The 20,760-nt window shown below is 39.9% G+C and overlaps 1 protein-coding gene across 1 annotated transcript in view; it reads right to left on the reverse strand.

The window, feature by feature from the left end:
- Positions 1 to 311: 311 nt before the first annotated feature.
- The window catches only part of RNF150 (ring finger protein 150), a 236,063-nt gene continuing 215,614 nt past the window's right edge, over positions 312 to 20,760 (reverse strand). The window contains exon 7 of the mRNA XM_046657345.1: positions 312 to 7,811. Within this exon, the coding sequence (XP_046513301.1) occupies positions 7,693 to 7,811 (119 nt within the window). The 3' untranslated portion in view covers positions 312 to 7,692. The remainder of the gene's footprint in view (positions 7,812 to 20,760) is intronic.

Here is a 20,760-nt window from a genome sequence, read left to right on the forward strand (position 1 = left end):
ATAATGCACTCTAGACAAAGGGCTAAAATTAATTGGTTTTTTTCTTTTCACATTATTGAACTGGTAATTGCTGGTCATGGTCTGCCGTCTACAAAATCAGGTGCCACATAAATACTGCTTGGAAGGCTCCCCTGGAAACTAGAATAATCATCCTCCCACCTCATGGACATTTGAAAGAACAATATCCATTATTTTTCAGGAAATGAATGGAATGTAACTTTTCATAAGTACAAAATTACTTCAAGTTTTCTAAATACAAGGGACATCCCACTACAAAAATAACAGCCCCTCCCTCCCCTCCCCCACCCCTACATCTCTTTCTAATTATAAAATGGTACAACCATTTCAGATTACTAATGTGAAAGCAGGAAGTAAATATATTATTATGTACATGTACAAAACACATCAGTATTTCGCACCATTTACATTCATATGAAAGAAGTCTGTTTATTGAAGTTCCTTTGCAATTTGACAAGAAGGAAGTTGAGATAAGTTCCAAAACAATCAGCCCTGGCCTCACAACTCTGCACACACATTCCAGCCAGAGGCATCTTCTTTGCAAACAGAGCAATTCAACATTTTGCAGAATAAAGGGCTGCTGACAGTGAGAAGATCTTCCGTGGGGCTCTACTTCAACTTTTCAGAGTTTGACATTCCTTCCTCTTTTGATAAACGTGGACCAAACTGTCAGCTACTGAGGAAATTGTACCATGAAAGGCAAAGAACTAGTTGTTGAGGAAATGGTGACTCCAGTCAAATTAATTGGCTGAAAGAATAATGATGATTATTCCAGCAGAGGGCACCCTGTCCCCTTACAATAGATCCTGAACAGTAAGTACCACAGATGCCAACCGACGCAGAGTGAAAAGTCCATGTATTAGTGGTCCTTCCCCAACTGTTCTACTATCTATTAGTACAGGCAATAGTTTGGTATGTTCTTCAAAAGAGCAAGACGCAATGTAATTAACTAGTTCTTATACATGAAAATTCTTTGGCTATTTAAAATCTTCACATTCTCAGAACAATATTCAGAGTTCAATAAAGCACTAGATTTGCCTACAACTTTTTGAGGGAAAAGGAGACTAAACACTAGACTTTCAGAGATGGTGTGGTACTAAGGCGACATTTTTTTTTAGATTTCTGGATTTTTCCAGAATGGTAAGGTCAATCACTAGCCCGCAAGAGAAAACCCCTAAGGTTTTACAGCTTCATTTCGACCCGGCAATCCACCTTCACTTTCATTTGTGAGAACATTGGGAGAAAATTAAACTAGTCAAGGGAAGAGAGACGTGTCCACATGGACAGCGGTCAGTCTTTGGTTTATACAGCACACATGGTCCCCGCATTTCCCTGCTTCTCCAAGCCCTTCGCTTCAGTAAGGACGGCAAGACTACAGACAATCTGCCGAGCAGCGACTCTGGGTGACCCAGGTGGAGCTACCTTCTCCCCAGATTTCCTCCCTCACTCTGTTCAGACCTGCAGACCTCTTAAGAGATGTATATGCTTGCCTTAGCATTATCAACAAATATTTATCAGGTGGCCATAGAGCGAACGGCTCTGAGGTCAGGGCAAACCTCAATAGTAGTGCAAGGATGAGAAGGTCTTTAATCACTGAGATTCCTGAAAAAGCCACTTGACCAGGAAGCACTTGAGGCAGGCATAGTCCAGAGAGTGATCAAGAGAGATGCGAATGACCTCAGAGGTTCTTTGCAGAACAAGCAGGATTTTCAATTAAAGGGCTTGAAAATTAAGGGTCCACATTTAGGATGTGGAATCACTTCTTTAATTTTGGGATGATAATTTAGTGCCGTCAAAACATTCAAAGTAGGGGCTGGTCCGTGGCTGAGTGGTTAAGTTCATGTGTTCTGCTTTGGCGGCCCAGGGTTCTGTTGGTTTGGCTCCTGCGTGCGGACGTGGCACTGCTCATCAGGCCATGCTGAGGTGGCATCCCACATCCCACAACCAGGGGCACTCACAACTAGAATATACAACTATGTACGGGGGGGCTTTGGGGAGAAGAAGAGAACCAACAAACAAACAGGTTCAAAGTGGAAGAATATGGCTACTGATACAGGAGTCTTTACAAATTCTTGTTCCTATTACAAAGGGCCTGGAGGTGTGAGATGGGGAGAAAGGTGGGGAAAGGGAAGAGGTAAGTGATGATGAGAAACTCATACCTGCTTGTCAGAATCAATTTATTTTTCAAACAATCTCAACCTTCTTTGCAATCCTAAGTGTTTAACTCATGAGTGTTAAACTCCTTATCCTCCCACAGTGGCCCCTCCCCCCCGCCCCCAAAACACAAAAAACCCAGGTCAGCTCTAAACCCAGGGCATGATCATTTATTCGGGAAGAACATCCGTGTTCACATCCTGCCATCCTCTTTTCTGACTCCCTGCAGGTAGTATTCCCACCTCCTTATAACTGCCATCATCAAATGTACTCTGCACTCCCAGCCAGGTAATAGATGGATGAGGGACTTCCGTGGCACAGAACAGTGCACAAGGAACCGTGTGTTCCTCACCTTAGAAGGATAGTTTTTTGTGCCTCTTTTACTTCTTAAGGGAGAAGTGGCTTCTCAGATCACTTACCAAGAACAAGCTCTCATGCTACGATGTTAAGAAGCACAGTGGACATTGGATACGGTACAGTCCACAAGTTTTTCCAAGAAATCCTAACCCTGGGGGCCTGTGGTAAACAAGGAAGGTCACACACGCTGTAGGTGGAAGATAAGAGATCTAGACTGCTACCTTGCCATTGTTTGCCTAGGAGACTTTTCTGGCAAGGAAGCCTGAAAAAAAATAACAATAGCTAGAGGTGGTCGGAGATAAAATTAGTGATAGGAGAAGTGAAAACGAGGCTAGCTTCATTACAGAGGAAGTTAATTTGCCTTTATAGGAAACTGGTTTTCCTCACCAGAAGTGCAAATATAGATACTGCCACACAATAAGAAGAAAAACACCAACAGTAAAAATGATAATCACAATAATAACTCTATAGGTCCAGAGCCACCAACATCTTTTTGTCCTCAAAGATGGTAAAAGAATGTGTGTGTGGGTGCATGTACAAAGAAAGACACAGGTAATCAGAGAAAGCCAGAGATAGAGAGAGACAAACACAGACAGAAAAGCAAAAGAAATTTAAGTGACAGCCTAAAAACAATGCTACCAGAAATTGCCTCAGGGGCTCCAGTACCACAGAGGGCTGGGTCCTTGCTCCATAGTGGGAGAGATTCTGTATCCTGGATTTTCTGAAAGAGTTTTGATTTAATGAGATTTCTTTGTTTTAAGTCAAGGTGATGTATTCAATGGATAACTAAATGCCATTTGTTTTTTATCCTCTGCAAGAATTTTCATCTAGACAAAACTCATACATAAGAAAGAATCTTCTATTAAGTGACCTGTCATTATTTCTGGTTCTGAAAGTATGGCAGCCACAAGGATGTCAGAGCACTAACTGAAAAGGCACTGGGTACCGTGGTTTTTGATATGACCAAATCCAGACCCATGAAGGTTCAGGGATGTTTCCAACAGAAGGAGCAAAATGCTGAAAACAAAACAAAATAGACAAAAAAAATCTCTTGGATAGAGATTTGCCTCCATGGTTATGATCATTACTACGTGATGTCAGAATAGGTAGGTGCTTTTATCACTATTAACTTTCTACCTTCTCCAAACTCTACACCTCTTCTTGCCTAGATGATGAGTTGACATTTCAGGGGTGACCAGACTCTAGAGACTAAATCAATCTTCAGATACCGTATTCACGATCAGGGCTCAGTTCCTCCCAAAGGGACCAGCCACACAGGAGGCAGCAATTCCTAGAGGTGACTCTAACTTATTCTGAGGGAATAGAAATGCTCCTTTTCTTGTCCACAGCCTTGGGATGAGGGGGATGCTCACTTCCGAGTTGCGAGGTGGCTGGTGCAGGTGGTCATAATTCACCAAGTAGAGGCCAGACAGTCACAAACTCCAAAGACTTTTTCTCCCTAAGGCCCCCCAAGTCTTGTGTTTGGAGTCAATATGTAACTTCCCACTTTTTCCTTGCAAATCCATGTGTTTTAGCTACAGCTGTGGGGCAAGGGGCACTGGGACTGGGAAAAGACCTTCTGCCAACCAGGAAGAGGGACAAGTAGGGGTTGAGGTAAAGTTGACGACCACAGTCTGGAATTCTCTTTGGCTCCTGAGTGCCACATATCAGCCTAAGGGTTTATCACAGAAGCAGGGATAAAATTTTCTTTCAGCACCAAATCAACATGGTTTGTGTGACTTTTAAAAAACAACTGGTCGGAGAAGTAACAGTTAAACAGCAATGGACATCGGTGGTGTGGTGAGAAAGGTCAAGCCGAAATTTCAAAAAGGGTGGCCTGGATATTCACTCATTGCAGAACAAAGGGATCTCTGGGCTCTCACTGGGCGACTTGGGTGGAGCCTAGTCCTCCCTGAAGGTAATTAGGTTTCAACCGTTTTTCTTTGTAAGGGTCAGGGAATTTTGAGCGAACACTGGAGAAGCTCTAGACCTGCGCTGTCCAATCGGCAGCCACGAGCCACGTGTGGCTATGAGTGCCGGAGACGCATCTAGTCCAAACTGAGATGTGCTGTGAGTGTAAAACACACGACGGATTTAGAAGACTTAGCACAAGAAAATTGTAAAGTACTTCATTAATACTTTTTACATTAATTACATGTTGAAACAATAATATTGGATTAATAAATAGATTATTAAAATCACCTGTTTCTTTTTACTTTTTTTTAACGTGGCCAGTAGAAAATTTAAAATTACTAGTGTGATGTGCATTATAGTTCTATTGGACAGTGCTGGTCTAGACAATCACTACAGAAAAATGCACAACTGCAAATACACATCAAGTCTGCAAATACTTCTAGTGAGCTCCCATACCCTTTGACATGCTCTGTAAACCGCCAGGTCCCCAGGTCAGAGATCCCTCTTTGGGGAGAGGTGGTGAAGAAGGCTATGAGAGAAGGGCTGTTTCCATTTCTTTTGACTCCTTCCATGCCAGTGAAACCTTTTTTTTTTTTAATTACCAAAGCCACAGGAAAATCCTCCAGAAACAAACCTTTGGTAAGTGAAGAACCTCCTAGGCTTAGGGAATTGCAGCAGAACCTCCTTGGGGTCAGGTCCACGGGCCTCAGATGGACCTCCTGGGCCCCTCATTATCAACGCAGCATCCAATAGGGGCTGCTGTGGCCACAGAGCACATATGCAACCAATTCCTGATTGATCTGGTCACTGGCAGGAAGAGTGAACACTCATCAAACAGAGGACTATGCAATCCAAAAGGCGTTTTCTCTCTGGGTAGGGAACACAATTTGTAGTTCTTTTCCTGTTGAATTATCCTTCGGATCCACTGGACTTAATACCAAAATTTGTTTTGGGCAAAGCTGACTGAAGGAGGAGTAGGCAGTGCAGGCCTATGCTGACGGAGGAAAAGAAACACCTTGAGATTAAGAATTCCACACTGAGAACTGGGATATTAATGTGTCCAGAGATTGCAAACTCTGTGACTAACAGTGATTTCTACTCCTCTTTGGCCTTAAAATTTCAATCATTTAGAGATTCATTCTCAGCAACAGACGAGTACCAAAGCTCAAAAGCAGTTATTATATGTTACATGTCAAGTAACCGCTTCCCCAAGGTATAAAGTCAGCTACATGTCATGGCTATCTGCAATAAATGGATTCCCCTGGCAAAACGCTCATTAAGGTGGTAAGGAGAGAAGGCGCCTTGGGCACCATCTTGTTAAACCCCTTCACTTTTACAGATGGAGCAGCGGAGGCCCAGCAAGCATGTGGCTCATCCAGGCCTCGTGACTCCTGGTTCAGCGCTCTCTTCATTCCTCCCTGGCTGCCTTCCCACGCCGAGACACTGGGTTTCACTACAGGAAGTGGTAGACTCCTAGAGAGATGTGACATTTCTGAAGGCGATAATCATTTTCCTTGCTTTGCTGACTATTTAGAAAGCATCAAATAGGAAACTGCTAAAAGAGGTGGAAAAAGAGCAGCCAGTGGTCTCCCTTGACGTACCCTCCAGGTTTCAGCGGGCCACAAGGTTTTACGGCAGAACCAGACTCTGCTTTCTGGAGGAGTATTACCATAACAACATACAAAAGCTTCATCAAATAGGTAAATAACTCAGTGAGAAAAGCTTTCTTTCCTGGTTACCCCCACGCAGCAACATGGCCTTCTCACAGAGGATGAGGTGATCCAAGATTGTCCAGAGAAAAGGATTCACCACCTTAGTCATCACTGCATCTGGAGAGTCTAAATGTATTACAAAATTGCCCACTGAAAAAATAGCACATCTCTGTCATAGTTACAAAAAAAGAATAAAAACATAAACAGGTAAAAACACCGGTGGGTTTTAGCATTCATCTCATACCTCTTTTCCTTTCCCTCTTTGTCTCTGTTAGTCAGGAGAAGCTTGATTTAGCAAATTTCCATGCCATACCTTTTAGATCATATCATTTACCTCCCTCCTCACTTGGTATCCGGATGCACTCAGGGAGCCCTGGGAAGCAATTTTCTAAGGATTCACCTAAATCTTTCCTTGAGGTCTGGCGAGGTTTAACACAAGTGTGTTGGAATTAAGGTAAAACCTAGGTGCTGTTAACAGCAGCCCTAACTGTGTTGGACACTGGGCTCAAAGATGACTGGATCTTTTCTAAATCCTCCATCTCCTGCAGAAGCCACTTGTGGAGGTAACAAAGGACCGTTCTGGCCCTGGGGAAACCAATACAACAGACATTTCGCTTTCTGAAAGAACATGTCGTGTCTGGTCTTAAAACCAGGCTTGCAGTCCTGGTTACAAGCCCTACAGCCATGAAGAACGGCGTTAATGCTCTGGGGGGCACTTCTGAGTTCAGGATTTCAGCCAAAGACTGCAAGGTCCAGACGAATTGAAGTGCCTCCCTAGAGCTTCCTCTCAAGTCACGAGGGCCCTTAACAGAGCCTGGCAAGTGGAAGCCAGTGTGATGTAGCTGAAAATAACGAGCAGCGGCCTCAGCAGATTCAGAGCTTAGTGTTGGGGTCTCTGGTAGCTGGGATTTTCAAGATCCACTTAAAAGAATTTAGATTCTTAATGAAAGCTGGCCTTAGACTGTTTCAGGGCGCTGAGGCACTTCCCAAAGCCATGCACACTTCATGCTGAGAGGTCAAGGCCATTAATCTCACAGATGGAATACAAACCGATCATAGCAGGAACTGGTGCTTCTAAACAGAACTCTATACAAAGCTGGAGGGAAGCAAAGGGAAAACAACAAGTGGATGTAAAGTAAACTACACACAGTCTTTAAAAAGAAACTGCCAAAGAAATCAAACAACATTCCAAAAACAAGAGAACAAGAACTGGAAAAAAATGGAAATGAAAGCAAGAAGCCCTAAAAGTGTCCTTCAGTCTGTTTTAGGAGCTTCTGAAGTGTGTGTCTACAGGACATGGGAGGGAAAATCAGCTTTCAACTTCCAAGCTGCCAAGGCCGTGGACTGTTCAAAGATTGAGAAACTGCATCCTGATTCACGTGACTTTGGATATTGCTTTTCGTTACCATTCTTGAGCGGAGCACCCTTGGAGTCGCCAAGGTGTTCTAGAGGTGTGTGTGCCCGGTGCAAGTCTTGGGGGCACTCCTCCCTTCCTTCCCCTTGGGTCCTACCATCCCTTTTTCCTGCATTTGCCATTTCAAGATTTCACCTCTTCGCAGTCTTGGTCCGTGGAAAGTTCTACATCAGACAGTCCAACCTCCATTGCCATAATCAGCGAGATGTCAGAATCACTGCTTACGGCTGGCTCCTGCTCACCTGGGAGGAGAAAGTAAAGTTCATGGTGAACGCTGAACTATGTCTTGGATGCTGGATATTTCAGTACAATTGTCTTTAATAACATTTCTTTGAAGTCCAAGAGAAGGCATTAGAAAAATTTGCTATTTTGGATAAAAAGATAAAAAATCTAGTTCGAGCCTCATCTCACATTACAGCCCCAAATAAATTCTAAATGGGTCAAAAAGCTAAATGTAAACACAAGACACCAATAAAACTAGAATAAAATATATCTTACAAGTATATATCTAAGTAAGAAAATATATATCTAACATATCTAAGTAGGGCAAGAAATTCTACATGGAAAAGAAATTGAGCAAATCACAGAAGAAAAGATTGATAAATGTGTGTAAAATTTAAAAAGTGTTAAAAACATGAAAAATGAGATCAAAAGGCATATATCACACTGGAAATATTTGTAAAAACTTCACAGATGCTTGTATTCTTAATATATAGAGAGCTTTTAAATCACTAAGTAAAACTAATAGTCCAACAGAAAAATTATTGTCACTGTTAAATAATTCACAGAAGAATGTAATATAAATGACCAATAAATTTAAAGTAAAAATGAGCTTCCCCTTTTTGTTTATGAAATCTTCATTCCTTAAAAAAATAATATTACAGTTAAGGGTACACAGGGGTAGGTATTACACTGGGAACTATGAAATTTTCACCCAGTAATTTCATTTCCAGAGTGTATTATAGAGAAATAATCAAAGTTGCAAAAATATTCATTTAAGCATTTTTTATAGCAGTAAAATACTGCAAGTCACAAAGTCCAACCATAAAGAATATCTGAATAAACTATGTTACTTCCAAAGGACAATCTTCTTGTTATAACTTAAAGTGACATTTCCAAAGAATTTGTAGTTACATAAGAAAATGCTCATGGTATACTGTTAAGTGAAAACAGAAGTATTCAAAGCTTTATGTGCAGTGAGGTTGGCAGAGAAAGTTAACTAGAAGCAAGGAAGCCAAAAATTTTAATAAGAGTTTTCTCAAGTTTTGGGATTTATATTCATTTTCTTTTAAGAAGTTTTTTTCAGTTTTACTCCAACCATTCTGCAATGAACAAATATTCAGTCACTCAAGACATGAGTCCCCACTACGTGCTAAGGATTGTGCTAGATGCTAGTGATATAGGTGAGAGCAAGACAATTCCTATCCGCAAGGAGTTTGCTGTCCAGTAGGTAGGCAGACCATTAGCTGGTCAACTACAACACACTAGGATAAGCAATACGCTGGAAAATGTATCTGGTGTTATAGGAGCAGGTAAGAGGGCAATGTAACTATTTGCTGGGTCAAAGAAGATTTCTCATAGGGTACGATGTTTAAATGGAGTCCTGAAGGATAACTTGTATTTTAGCCAGATGAATGAGAAGGAGGAATCCTTCAAGGACTAGCAATAGCATGTACAGATGTCTGGAGGTCATAGGGAGCCTTGTGCAGATGGACATCAGATTGTATTTAAATATGACTGGAATGTAGAGTCAAGTTAGGGAGTATGAACAGGGAGAATACAGCCTGAGGAGCTCAGCTGCATAAAAGGCAGCTTTAAACCCAAAAGAGCTTGTATGTTCCATTATCCTGCAGAAGAAACTCACAATTAAAAGACCAACAAAATTTCTAAGTCCTGAGGATGGTTATAATGCTAATGGTTCTAACACCTGCTCTGATAATCACTGATACAATTTATTTCATGTTGAGGTTCAGTTAAGGGAAATATATGAGCTTCATGAAGGGCAGTGAATTCTTAAGATGTTTAAAGAGAAACAGAGAACTAACAAAGAGTTATGGCGTTAAGAATCAGTTTTAGAGAAATTCAGTGTTTCACAGGGATATACCCAACCTAAAGACTCAGTTCTACTATATGTTTCCTGGGCCCTTAAGTGCCTGAGGTTCATAGTGATGTAGACAGAGCCATGGCTAGAATAAAACTCTGGAAGTAGCTCTCTGAAGGCAGCGGTATTTAGTATTTGAAAATGGTGGCATTTAACAAATATTCAATACAACGGGTCATTTAAAAAAAAAGGCTCTATCAAAAAACTGTCAGAACTAAAAATGGGATTCAGTAAAGTTGTAGGATGCAAAATCAATAGACAAAAATCTGTTGCATTTCTACACACTAATAATGAACTATCAGAAAGAGAGATTAAGAAAACAATACCACTTACAATTGCATCAAAAAGAATAAAATACCTAGGAATAAATTTAATCAAGGAGGTGAAAGACTTGCATACTAAAAATTACAAGACATTAATGAAAGAAATTGAAGACACATATAAATGGAAAGATATTCCATGTTCATGGATTGTAAGAATATTATTAAAATGTCCATACTACCCAAAGCAATCTACAGATTCAATGTAATTCTTATCAAACTTCCAATGGCATTCTTCACAGAAATAGAACAAACAATCCTAAAATTTGCATGGAACCACAAAAGATCTTGAGTGGTCAAAGCAACCTTGAGAAAGAAGAACAAAGCTGGAGGCATCACACTCCCTCATTTCAAACTATATTACTAAGCTGTAGTAATTAAAACAGTATGCTATTGGCATAAAAACAGACACACAGATCAATACAACAGAATAGAGACCTTGGAAATAAACCCACGCATATATGACCATTTACTTTATGACAAAGAATATATAATGAATATACAAGAATATACTGTGGGGAAAGGATAATCTCTTCAATAAATGGTGTTGGGAAAACTGGACAGATACATGCAAAAGAATGAAACTGGACTACCAGCTTACACCATAAACAAAAATGAACTCAAAATTGATTAAAGATTTGAACATAAGACTTGAAATCACAAAACTCCTAGAAGAAAACATAGGCAGTAAGCTCCCTGACATAGGTCTTGGTGATGATTTTCTCAATCTGACACCAAAAGCAAAGGAAATAAAAGCAAAAATAAGCAAATGGGACTACATCAAACTGAAGAGCTTCTGCACAGGAAAGAAAACCATCAACAATATGAAAAGGCAACCTACTGAATGGGAGAAAATATTTGCAAATCATATATCTGATAAGGGGTTAATATCTAAAATATATAAAGAACTCATATAACTCAAAGCAAAACAACAATCAGATTAAAAAATGGGCTGAAGATCTAAATAGACATTTTTCCAAAGAAGACACACAGATGGCCAACAGGTACATGAAAAGATGCTCAACACCATTAATCATCAGGAAATGCGAATCAAAACCACAATGAGATATCACCTCACACTTGTTAGAATGGCTATTATCAAAAAGACAAGACATAAGTGTTGGCAAGTAAGCGGAGAAAAGGGAACCCTCCTGCACTGTTGGTGGGAATGTAAATTGGTGCAGCCACTATGGAAAACAGTATGGCAATTCCTCAAAAAATTAAAAATAGAACTATCATATGATCCAGCAATTTCACTTCTGGGTACTTATTTGAAGAAAATGAAGATCTTAACTTGAAAAGATATATGGATCCCCATGTTAACTGCAGCATTATTTACAATAGCCAAGATATGAAAACAACCTAAGTGTCCATCGATAGATGAATGGATAAAGAAACTCTGGTATACATATACAATGGAATATTATTCAGCCATAAAAAGGAAGGACATCTTGCCATTTGCAAGAGCATGGATAGACTTCGAGGGCACTATGCTAAGTGAAATACGTCAGACAGAGAAAGACAAATACTGTATGATCTCACTTACACGTGGAATCTAATTCCCACCCCTGCATCCCACCCAAATAAGTTCATAGATACAGAGAACAGATTGGTGGTTTCCAGAGGTGGGTGGTAGGTGGGGTGGGGGGGGGGGGAAATGGGTGAAGGGGATAGTAAAAATTAAAAAAAAAAAAAAAAAAACCCATGGCATTCTTTGAGATAGGCTGTGTACTCATAACAGATAGGGAGATAAAAACATTAGATACACTTATTTTTTAAAAAAAGAAATTGTTGATCTGAATCATGGAATCTTGTAATAATAAGGACCTAAATAATTATTGGGAAAATAGTACAAAATTACAGTAAGAAAAGAAAAAAGTGAAATTGGATCCCTGCCTCACACTTGACAACAAAATACATTCTAGGCTGGCTAAATCTCTCTCTCTACCTGTAGCCCATCGTTATTTTGTGTCTGTGCACTTCTTTCTCATTTATTCTCTTCTCCAGAGCCACCCGCTACCTTCAATCCTTGACCTTGTGGAATTCTTTGATGCAGACTGCAACGGTTCTCCCTTTCCTCATGGCTGCTTTGCACTCGTTTTCTCAGCAGGGCCACGGCTGGCTGCTGTGCAGGCTGTGCTCGTCACCCCTCCAGAGGTGGGTGGACTCACTCTGGAGTCTGAGTGAGCAGTGGCCGCTGGATTTGGTCAGGACACAACCTGCACAGCCAGACACAGGGCCTCAGTCTGTTTTTCTGGTCCACTAAGTCACTGATTCGTCATCTATTTTTTTCCAGTTGCCCAAATTTTCTTATTGTCTCTTCTTAGATCTCCCCTGTCCATGTTGGTCTATGCCTCACAAACACCCCTTTGCTACAGTTTTTGTGGGGTTAATTTAGGGGCGACTCGAAGTAGTTTCATATGTTCAATCCACTCTTTACTCAGTGCTCTCCTTAAGCATCACTTTTACAATGAGAAATGTATTTACTTAAAATTATATTTAGGAGAACTGGGAACCTATCTTGCGTTAGGAGATTGAATTCTAGTCTCAGCTATTAGTAACTACAGGTGTTACTTTGTGTGTCACTTTCTCCTCCAGGGCTACGGTTTAATCATCTATAAAATGAGAATTTGGACTAGATACCTTAGAGTCCTTTCCAGTTGTTATAATTTATACATTGATGTGTTGATGCCAAACTAGCACAGTGCCTCCTACATGGTGGGTTCTCAATAAATAATTAGTAGAATTACAACTCAGAAACAACGTTATCTTTTCTCATAACCCTTCAAGTTGTTGTTTTTTATTTTTGAAATTTTTTCTTAAGCAAAAAGAAGGTCCGCTTATTGCACATTTAGTACAAGTATGTACTTTTGGGAGATTCACTACTTTGGGGTGTAATCAAAGCTGAAATATTTCTATTCCCAGAGACAAAATATGAGGGTTATGTTATAGAGATATAATCTCCATTTCTTCTCTTTTTTTTCCCCCTGCAGCAGTCCATGAACTAATTCAGCTCATAAAAAGCCAAAATTTTCAGCTCACAATTAAACTGTAAGTCAACCAAAGAGCTCATCATGGAGTGATTTTATGACTTTCATAGAGATTTAGTTAAAAAATAGCACAGATAAAGAGCTAACTTAGAGTTCTACAGAGATAGCGCCCTGTACCTGCAGTGGCAGTTTCTCACCTCCACTCCTGGCTTTTCAGCCACCAGCCTCAGCAGATTTCATGGATTCATTCTCATCATGGTGTTTTCTAAACTGGAATGTGTGAATTGAAAGACAAAAGTGCCACAGGGTGGCCCTAACTATGGGCTGCTGTATTCGTGATGCTATTTTGGAAATTGGCTGTCCTGCACAGCTCTAGGTAAAGATGAATTCAAACAAATAAAAACATAGATTTACAAAAAATGGTTCAATTTTATGTGACATTGCATCAACCACATCATCTAATCATTTTCCATATCAAAACTTAAAAAAAAAGATCTGAAGACATTTGAAATTATTCTTTACTCTGTCTTCTGTTTTTAATTGAACTTGGTTTGTTCCAGAATTTTTAAAATTCTTTAATCAAGGCAGATGTTTTACTCTGAGGCTACCATAATACAAATGAAAACGTTGTCACTAAAACATTTAGAAGGTTCTCTGTAGGTGGTACTAATTGGAGAGTGTAAAGTAGCTATTAACAATATAAATGTTCACTGAATTTTACCTCTTTCCCTGTAAAAGCTAATATAAAACTAATGCAAAAATAACATTGGCCTCTATTGAACTCTCATAACAACCCTTTGATGTAGGCATTATGATTCTCATTTTACGGATGAAAAAAAAACACTCTTACTCCATTGGGCATAATACCTACTTGACACACTCTTCTCTTGGTCTCCATGCATTGTAAAGACATTGAGAGAATTTAAACAGGGAGTGATATGAGCCACTTAATATTTTAAAGATCATTCTTGCTGCTAAGCGAAGAAAAAATTGGCAGGACGAGTGTGTAGGAAATCCAGAGGAAACTACTGCAGCAAAAGAGATGAAACCTGATGGTGGCTTGTGGCAACAGGAATGGAGATAAAGGGCCAAACTGAAGAAATATTTTAGAAGAAGAATATACAGAATAGTGATGGGCCAGACAAGGGTGGCAACAGAGGAGAAAGTAGAGAATAACTTCCACATTTCTTGAGCAATACAGGTACCATTTACTGAGCTGAAGAAACTAGAAGATGAACAGGTGGGGCTAGATCAAGAATTCCATTTTGCAGATGCTATGTCTGAGATGTCTGTAAGACATCCAAGGGACACGTGGAGTTGGTAGCTAGATACAGGAGTCTGGAGTTTAAGGGAGGCCATGACTGTCAATAAATGTGTGAGGCTTCAGCATAGAGAAGGTTTCTTAAACCATGGGAGTCGATGAGTTTTTCTAGGAAGAGATTGTAGAGTGGGAAGATAACGCCAGGGGCAGAGTTCCCAGGAACACCAAAACCCAGAGCCAAAGACTCAAACTGGTGCCCCAGACATGATTTGTTTGGCCCGCACAATGTTTCTTTAAAAATGTGAATTAGTTATCCATATTTAAAAGTCAGGATATTTTACATATAAATCTATATTTGAAATTCATCTTGGAAAAAGAAATGTCTGGCAATATATGCCCAATTCCCCATGGAAATCATTGAGGGCAGCTGAGGAAGGGCTGCCCCATTTAGCTCAAGGCAAACAGGCTCAAGGCCACCATGGTAGTCAAATAATCTGCTGTACTGGTCCACGTTACTTGGCCTGTGTAGACATTTGAGTTTGAAATCTCATATTTGGAGGGAGGGCATAAGAACAGCAGAGGAGGGTAAGGCCCAAAGAACCTGAAAATGGCCAGAGAATATCGTGTCATTGACTCAATTCTTTTCTTTTAAATAAATTCTGCTTTTTTATCTCCTTTATAAGCCCTGGCTCACAATTAACGACCCATACCTATTGCTATGAGATACTCACATAATCAACTACTGCGAGTATGACTGAATTGGTTGGGGTAGATTTAAAGACTGATTCCAAGTCATCTAATTCCTGGTCTTGAACCTCTTTATCACAGTAGGTTAAAGAGCATCTGATTAGATGGTGAGCAGAAAATATTGTATTAAATGGAGCTTTGTGACCTATTTTGCTGACCCATAGCTACTGTTTTCACATATTCCCACATTTAATTCTAAGTAAAACCCATCAGTAGCCTAAGTGTGGTTAGCCAAGAAATCCTAGTGGTGGGATTTGTTTTATTAATTCCATTTAGTTCATAAATTATTCATATCTTTGGTTTATCTCTTTCTTCTTTAATACATAAAATGTTTCCTAAAGAGTCACAGGTTTCCTTTCGTGAAACAGGCGTTGCTGTCGTCGCTCTGTTGTGGTTTGAAATAACTGTCTACAACAGAGGGCCTGGATGATTGTTCGAGTTCCTTCCTATCTGAGAATATAAGATCCTGAGATCTGCTCTGTCTGGTCTTGGGCACACCTGGCCTGTCTTTATCACTTCCCTGGCTCAGGCCATGCCACTGTCAACATTCCCATTTTGGAATCCCACCACACTCCTTCATAAATTGGAGGCACTTGGTAAATATGTGTAGCACTTAAGTTGCATTAAAGTTTCTCTCTGTCCATGTAGGGCTCAAGTTTTGTATTTTATTAGCTAATGACAGTATTAACGCTTATTGAGTACTTACCACACACCAGGGACTATCTATGTGCTTGTCTGAGTTACTATTCACAATTAAGCAATGACATAGGAAGAATTATTATTTCTATTTCAGGTGCTAAAACTCAGGCTCAGAGAAAAGGGAACTCTTATACACTGCTGGTGGGAGTGCAAACCAGTGCAGCCACTACGGAATGGAAGTATGGAGATTCCTCAAAAAATTAAGAATAGAACAACCATACAATCCAGCTATTCCACTGCTGAGTATCTATCCAAAGAACATGAAAACATGAATGCATAAAGATACACGTACCCCTATGCTCACTGCAGCATTATTCACAATAGCCAAGACTTGGAAGCAACCTAGGTGCCCATGAAGGGATGAATGGATAAAGAAGCTGTGGTATGCATACACAATGGACTACTACTCAGTCTCAAAAAAGCTGAAACCTTGCCATTTGTGACAACATGGATAGACCTTGAGAGCATTATGCTAAGCAAAATAAGTCAGAGGGAGAAAGTCAAATATTGTATGATTTCACTCATAAATAGAAGATAAAAACAGCAACAAACACATAGAGACAGAGATTGGATTGGTAATTACCAGAGGGCAAGGGGGGAAGGAGGAAGACAAAGGGAAGATTAGGCATATGTGTGTGGTGATGGATGGTAATTAGTCTTTGGGTGGGGAACATGATGTAATCTACACAGAAATCAAATGACATACATCTGAAATTTATATAACGTTATAAACCACTATTACCTCAATAAGAAAACAAAATCCAGGCTCAGAAAGGTTAAAAACTTCCTGGGGCTGCCTCATGACATAATGGTTAAGTTCGGCATGCTCTACTTTGGCAGCCTGTGTTCATGGGTTCAGATCCCAGGTGCAGACCTACACCACTCATCAGCCATGCTGTGGCTGCAACCCACATATGAAATGGATGAAGACTGGCACAGATGTTAGCTCAGGGCTAATCTTCCTCAGAAAAAAACAAACAAACAAATCTTCCTGAGCTTACATGGCAGTAAAATTTGGACCCAGAATTCGAATCTAGGTCTGTCTGACTCCAGAGTCCATGAACTTGACCATATCTATACTTTAGAGTTGAGATTCTTAACCTGAGGATTAGTGGACTTGGAGGGAAGTCCAGGTGCTTAAAATTATGTACATACACATTTGATAGCTATGTGCAGATATGCATTTTTCTGGTGAGAGGGTTGCTTTCATCAGATTCTCACAGGAACTGCAAAAGGCTAAAAACCATTCACTTAGAGATTTTGCATCCTGGATGAGTTGGAGAACACCTTACTGTATGCCACAAGAATGGCCTGGGTTTTTTTTTAATGGATATTTTGGTTTACATTCACTATGCTTTCTCCTAACTTCACATGACACTTTTCATAAGAAGTCACTGCTTTCCTACTTAATTGTTTCTTTATGATTGTCATTCAAAGCTAAAGTAGAAAATTATCCTTCCCAGAATGAGGTTTCATATTTACTCTACTGCCTGTCTTATGAAAGAAGGCACAGAGCAGTAGCAGGCTGGAATAAGTCCTCCTCTGTTAGGAATTAACAAACATTGCCCTCAGGATAAGTGTTCTCTGTGTTGAGAAAAAATAAGGTAGTGACGAATGTAATCCCCCGCTGTCCTGATTCCCCAGGAGGTTTGGTTCACATGCTGGGAGCTGCTCTGCATCCCATAAAAGCTTATTTTTCCCCATGTACTTAAAAAATAAGGTTTGAAAGAAAAACAGCATCCTTCCATCCACTGCTACCGATGCTTATCTTCTTGAAAATAGGACATCATTTCCAATCTCCCTTGTATTATACAAGAGCACCACAGGGGAGATGCTCAATCAGACTAGCTGACTTACGATGTTGTTGTCTTTTCATTTCTTCTCAGAATCGAGGTTTCTTAGGGCTGGGGCACTACCTGTATAGTCCCTGTCATAATCTTAGTGGGAAAGTTAATTCGACTTCAAACGCTGAGTGTTTTCAATAAAGAAATGTGCTCCTTGCTTTTCTCTTTTTTGCTTAATAAGAATTTCGGAGGAGATAAACTTCTGATTTGGTTTATATTTTCTCTCTCATGAGTGGCTTCTGCTGAGAGAATGGCAGGCCTCTGGGTCACTGTCTTCAGAGGCTGTGCAATAATGTTAACAATAATAGCTAGAGTGTATTGACTCCTTCCTACATGCCAGGCATCGTGCTAAGCAACTTTATATGTTAACGTATGTTATCTTCATAACGACGCTCTGAAGTAGGTGTATGATTACCCTAATGATTGCTTCATATTTTACAGGTAAAGTCAACTTGTCAAAGTCAAGAACATAGAAAGGGGCAGAAAGGGAGTCTCAACCCAAGCCAGTGCTGTTGACAGCTGTGCTATTCTGGAATGGCACAACTGCTAGATTTCTATTTGGCTTTTAAGCTGTTATCATAGACGACACTTGGCCAGTTTTGGGAACAAAGCATTCTAGGCTTATAATATACATTCATGTACCATATAACTACATTTCGGTCAATGACGGACCACATATATGATGCTGGTCCCATAAGATTAGTACCATATAGCCTAGGTGTGTAGTAGGCTATACCATCTAGGTTTGTGTAAGTACACTCTATGTTTGCGCAATGACAAAATCACCGAACAACACATTTCTCAGAATATATGCCCATTATTAAGCGATGCAGGACTGTAAATTCATCCATTTGGCCAAGCGATTCCTATAATCATTCAGATAGAACTGGCACTTTTGCCTTTTTAAATTCTTGATCCATAATTATACACATGATGAGCTCAAGTCAGGAAAATCTTTTCTCACCTTTCAGATGGGGAAGTTTAAAGCATTGTTTTTATTTGGTTTTGGTAAAGGAGAATTCCCTGGAAGCCTGGATATTAAATTAGATCACTTAGTTATAATTTCACTTTTATTTCTTCATCATTTGTTTTCTTTCCCTGTGACATTTCACCCAGGATGAGAAAGATTTTCTCCAATTGCTCAAATTCTTTAGGATTTCATTAACAGTTCATTCATTAATTCCTTACTTAGTGTCAAAAGGAGAGACAATATGATTTTTGTATTAGTTTTACATTAGCTTTTGCAGGAAAGGAGGCAAAATCTAGTGAACATTTATGTTGTTAATAGCTATTTTACAATCCCCAGTTAGTACCACCCACAGAAAACCCTAAGCAGTGAGCTTAATATCTGGTATATAGAAGGCTCTTGATGAACGTGAATATGGTTGAAGTGCAAAAAGAGGGAGAGAAAGCTGCCAGATGAATTTAGAGAGGTAGGCAGACATCTATTTTTGCAATTGTATAAAATTATCTATAGATTTCATTTATTCATTCATCAATTTCTTTAATTGTTCATTTATTTAACAGACATTTACTGAATATCTATTGGGTACACAGCACTGTGGAGGAAATTAAGAACTAAACACAGGTTCTGACTTTAAATTGAACTTGATCTAGCAAAAGAGATCAGACTTGCAGTTACATAGATTTAATGCAAGGTGACATGATAAAAGAGAGGCATAAATAAAATGCCAAGGAAACAAAAGAGTGGGAAAAATTTCCCCTCCAAATGGGTAACCAAGAGGTTCATGAAGTAGGTTACATGCAAACCAGTGGTGATATCTGATTAGTATTGGGAAGTATGGAGATGAGGGGAAATGGCATTCCTTTTAGGAGAACCAGCATGACTAGGTGTCATCAGAGAGCGAATGGCAAGGCTGCAGATGGTTTGACTTGGTTGTAGCAAAGGATATGGAGAATGACAAGCCATGTGCCAGAGGTAGCCCACAGGTACTATTCCTGCTTCCTGCTCCCTGTGCTCTCCTGCTTCATAGGGAGCTAGAATGCTGGGTACTGCATTTCCCAGACTCCCTTGCCAGCCAGGTTCCTCTTAGGTCTTGCCAAGGAGATTGGAAGGCAGGAGGAAGAGGGAAGCTATTATACTTCTGGTTCAGGCAGGTCACTGTGGGTTCCAGAAGTGTTGGCATCAGAAGGAGGAAGATCCTGAGTTCCTACTTAGCAGCAGAGCTGGTGGTTTCCCCAGCAGAAGCAAGACCGCTCCAGCTACATCAGAATAGTGGATGCACGCTCAGGAGCTTTGGGTAACACTCTTACTCTTCCAGTCTTCCAAACTTCTTTTTGGTACACCAAATTTATTGAAGCATAATTTACCTACAATAAATTACATTTATTTAAAGTATACGATTTGATAAGCTTTTATGGGTGTGATGGATACATGTACTTGCGCCACCACCACTATTATCCTGATGGTGCTGTTTTGAACTGTTGAAAGTTTGTGTTTCCCCCAAAAGTTTTCTTATGCCCCTTTGTAGTGAATCCTTCTCTCTATCCCTGGCCCCAGGTAACATCAGATCTGCTTCTTTTTTTTTTTCTTAAATAACTCTTTATCAGAGTTTTTTAAACATCAGTAGAATTGACATTTAGGGTTGGATAATTCGTTGTTGTGAGGGGAATGTGCTGTGAATTTCAGAATGTTTAGCAGCATTCTTGGTTTCTACCCACTGAATACCAGTAGTATCCCCGCTGTGACAATGAAAAACACCTCCACACATTGCCGAATGTCCCGAGGGGGAAAATCACCTCCAGTGGAGAATCATGGCTGTAGATTAAGGTGCAGCATTTTCTATAATTTTACATAAATGCAATTCTCCAGTAGGTACTCTTTTGTGTCTGGTTTATTTCTTTGAGTATACACATTTTGAGATCCTTTCATGATGTTGCATGTGTCAATAGTTCATTCCTTTTATTGCTGAATAGTATCCCAGTGTATGGATACATCACATTTTGCTTATCCATTCACAAGTAGATGAACATTTGAGTTATTTCTTGCATTTAGTTATTGTGAATAAAGCTGCTATGAACATTTGTGTGCAAGTCTTTTCGAGGGCATATGTTTTCATTTCTCTTGGGTAAATACCTAGAAGTGCATTGCTGGGTCCATATGGTAGGTACATGTAACTATATAAGAAACTGCCAAACTTTTTTTTTTGTAGCAAAAAACCACATCACATTAACTTCACTCTTAAAACCACTTCCAAGTGTACAGTAC

This window comes from Equus quagga, chromosome 3 (genome assembly GCF_021613505.1).
Source record: "Equus quagga isolate Etosha38 chromosome 3, UCLA_HA_Equagga_1.0, whole genome shotgun sequence".
Lineage (NCBI taxonomy): Eukaryota > Metazoa > Chordata > Mammalia > Perissodactyla > Equidae > Equus > Equus quagga.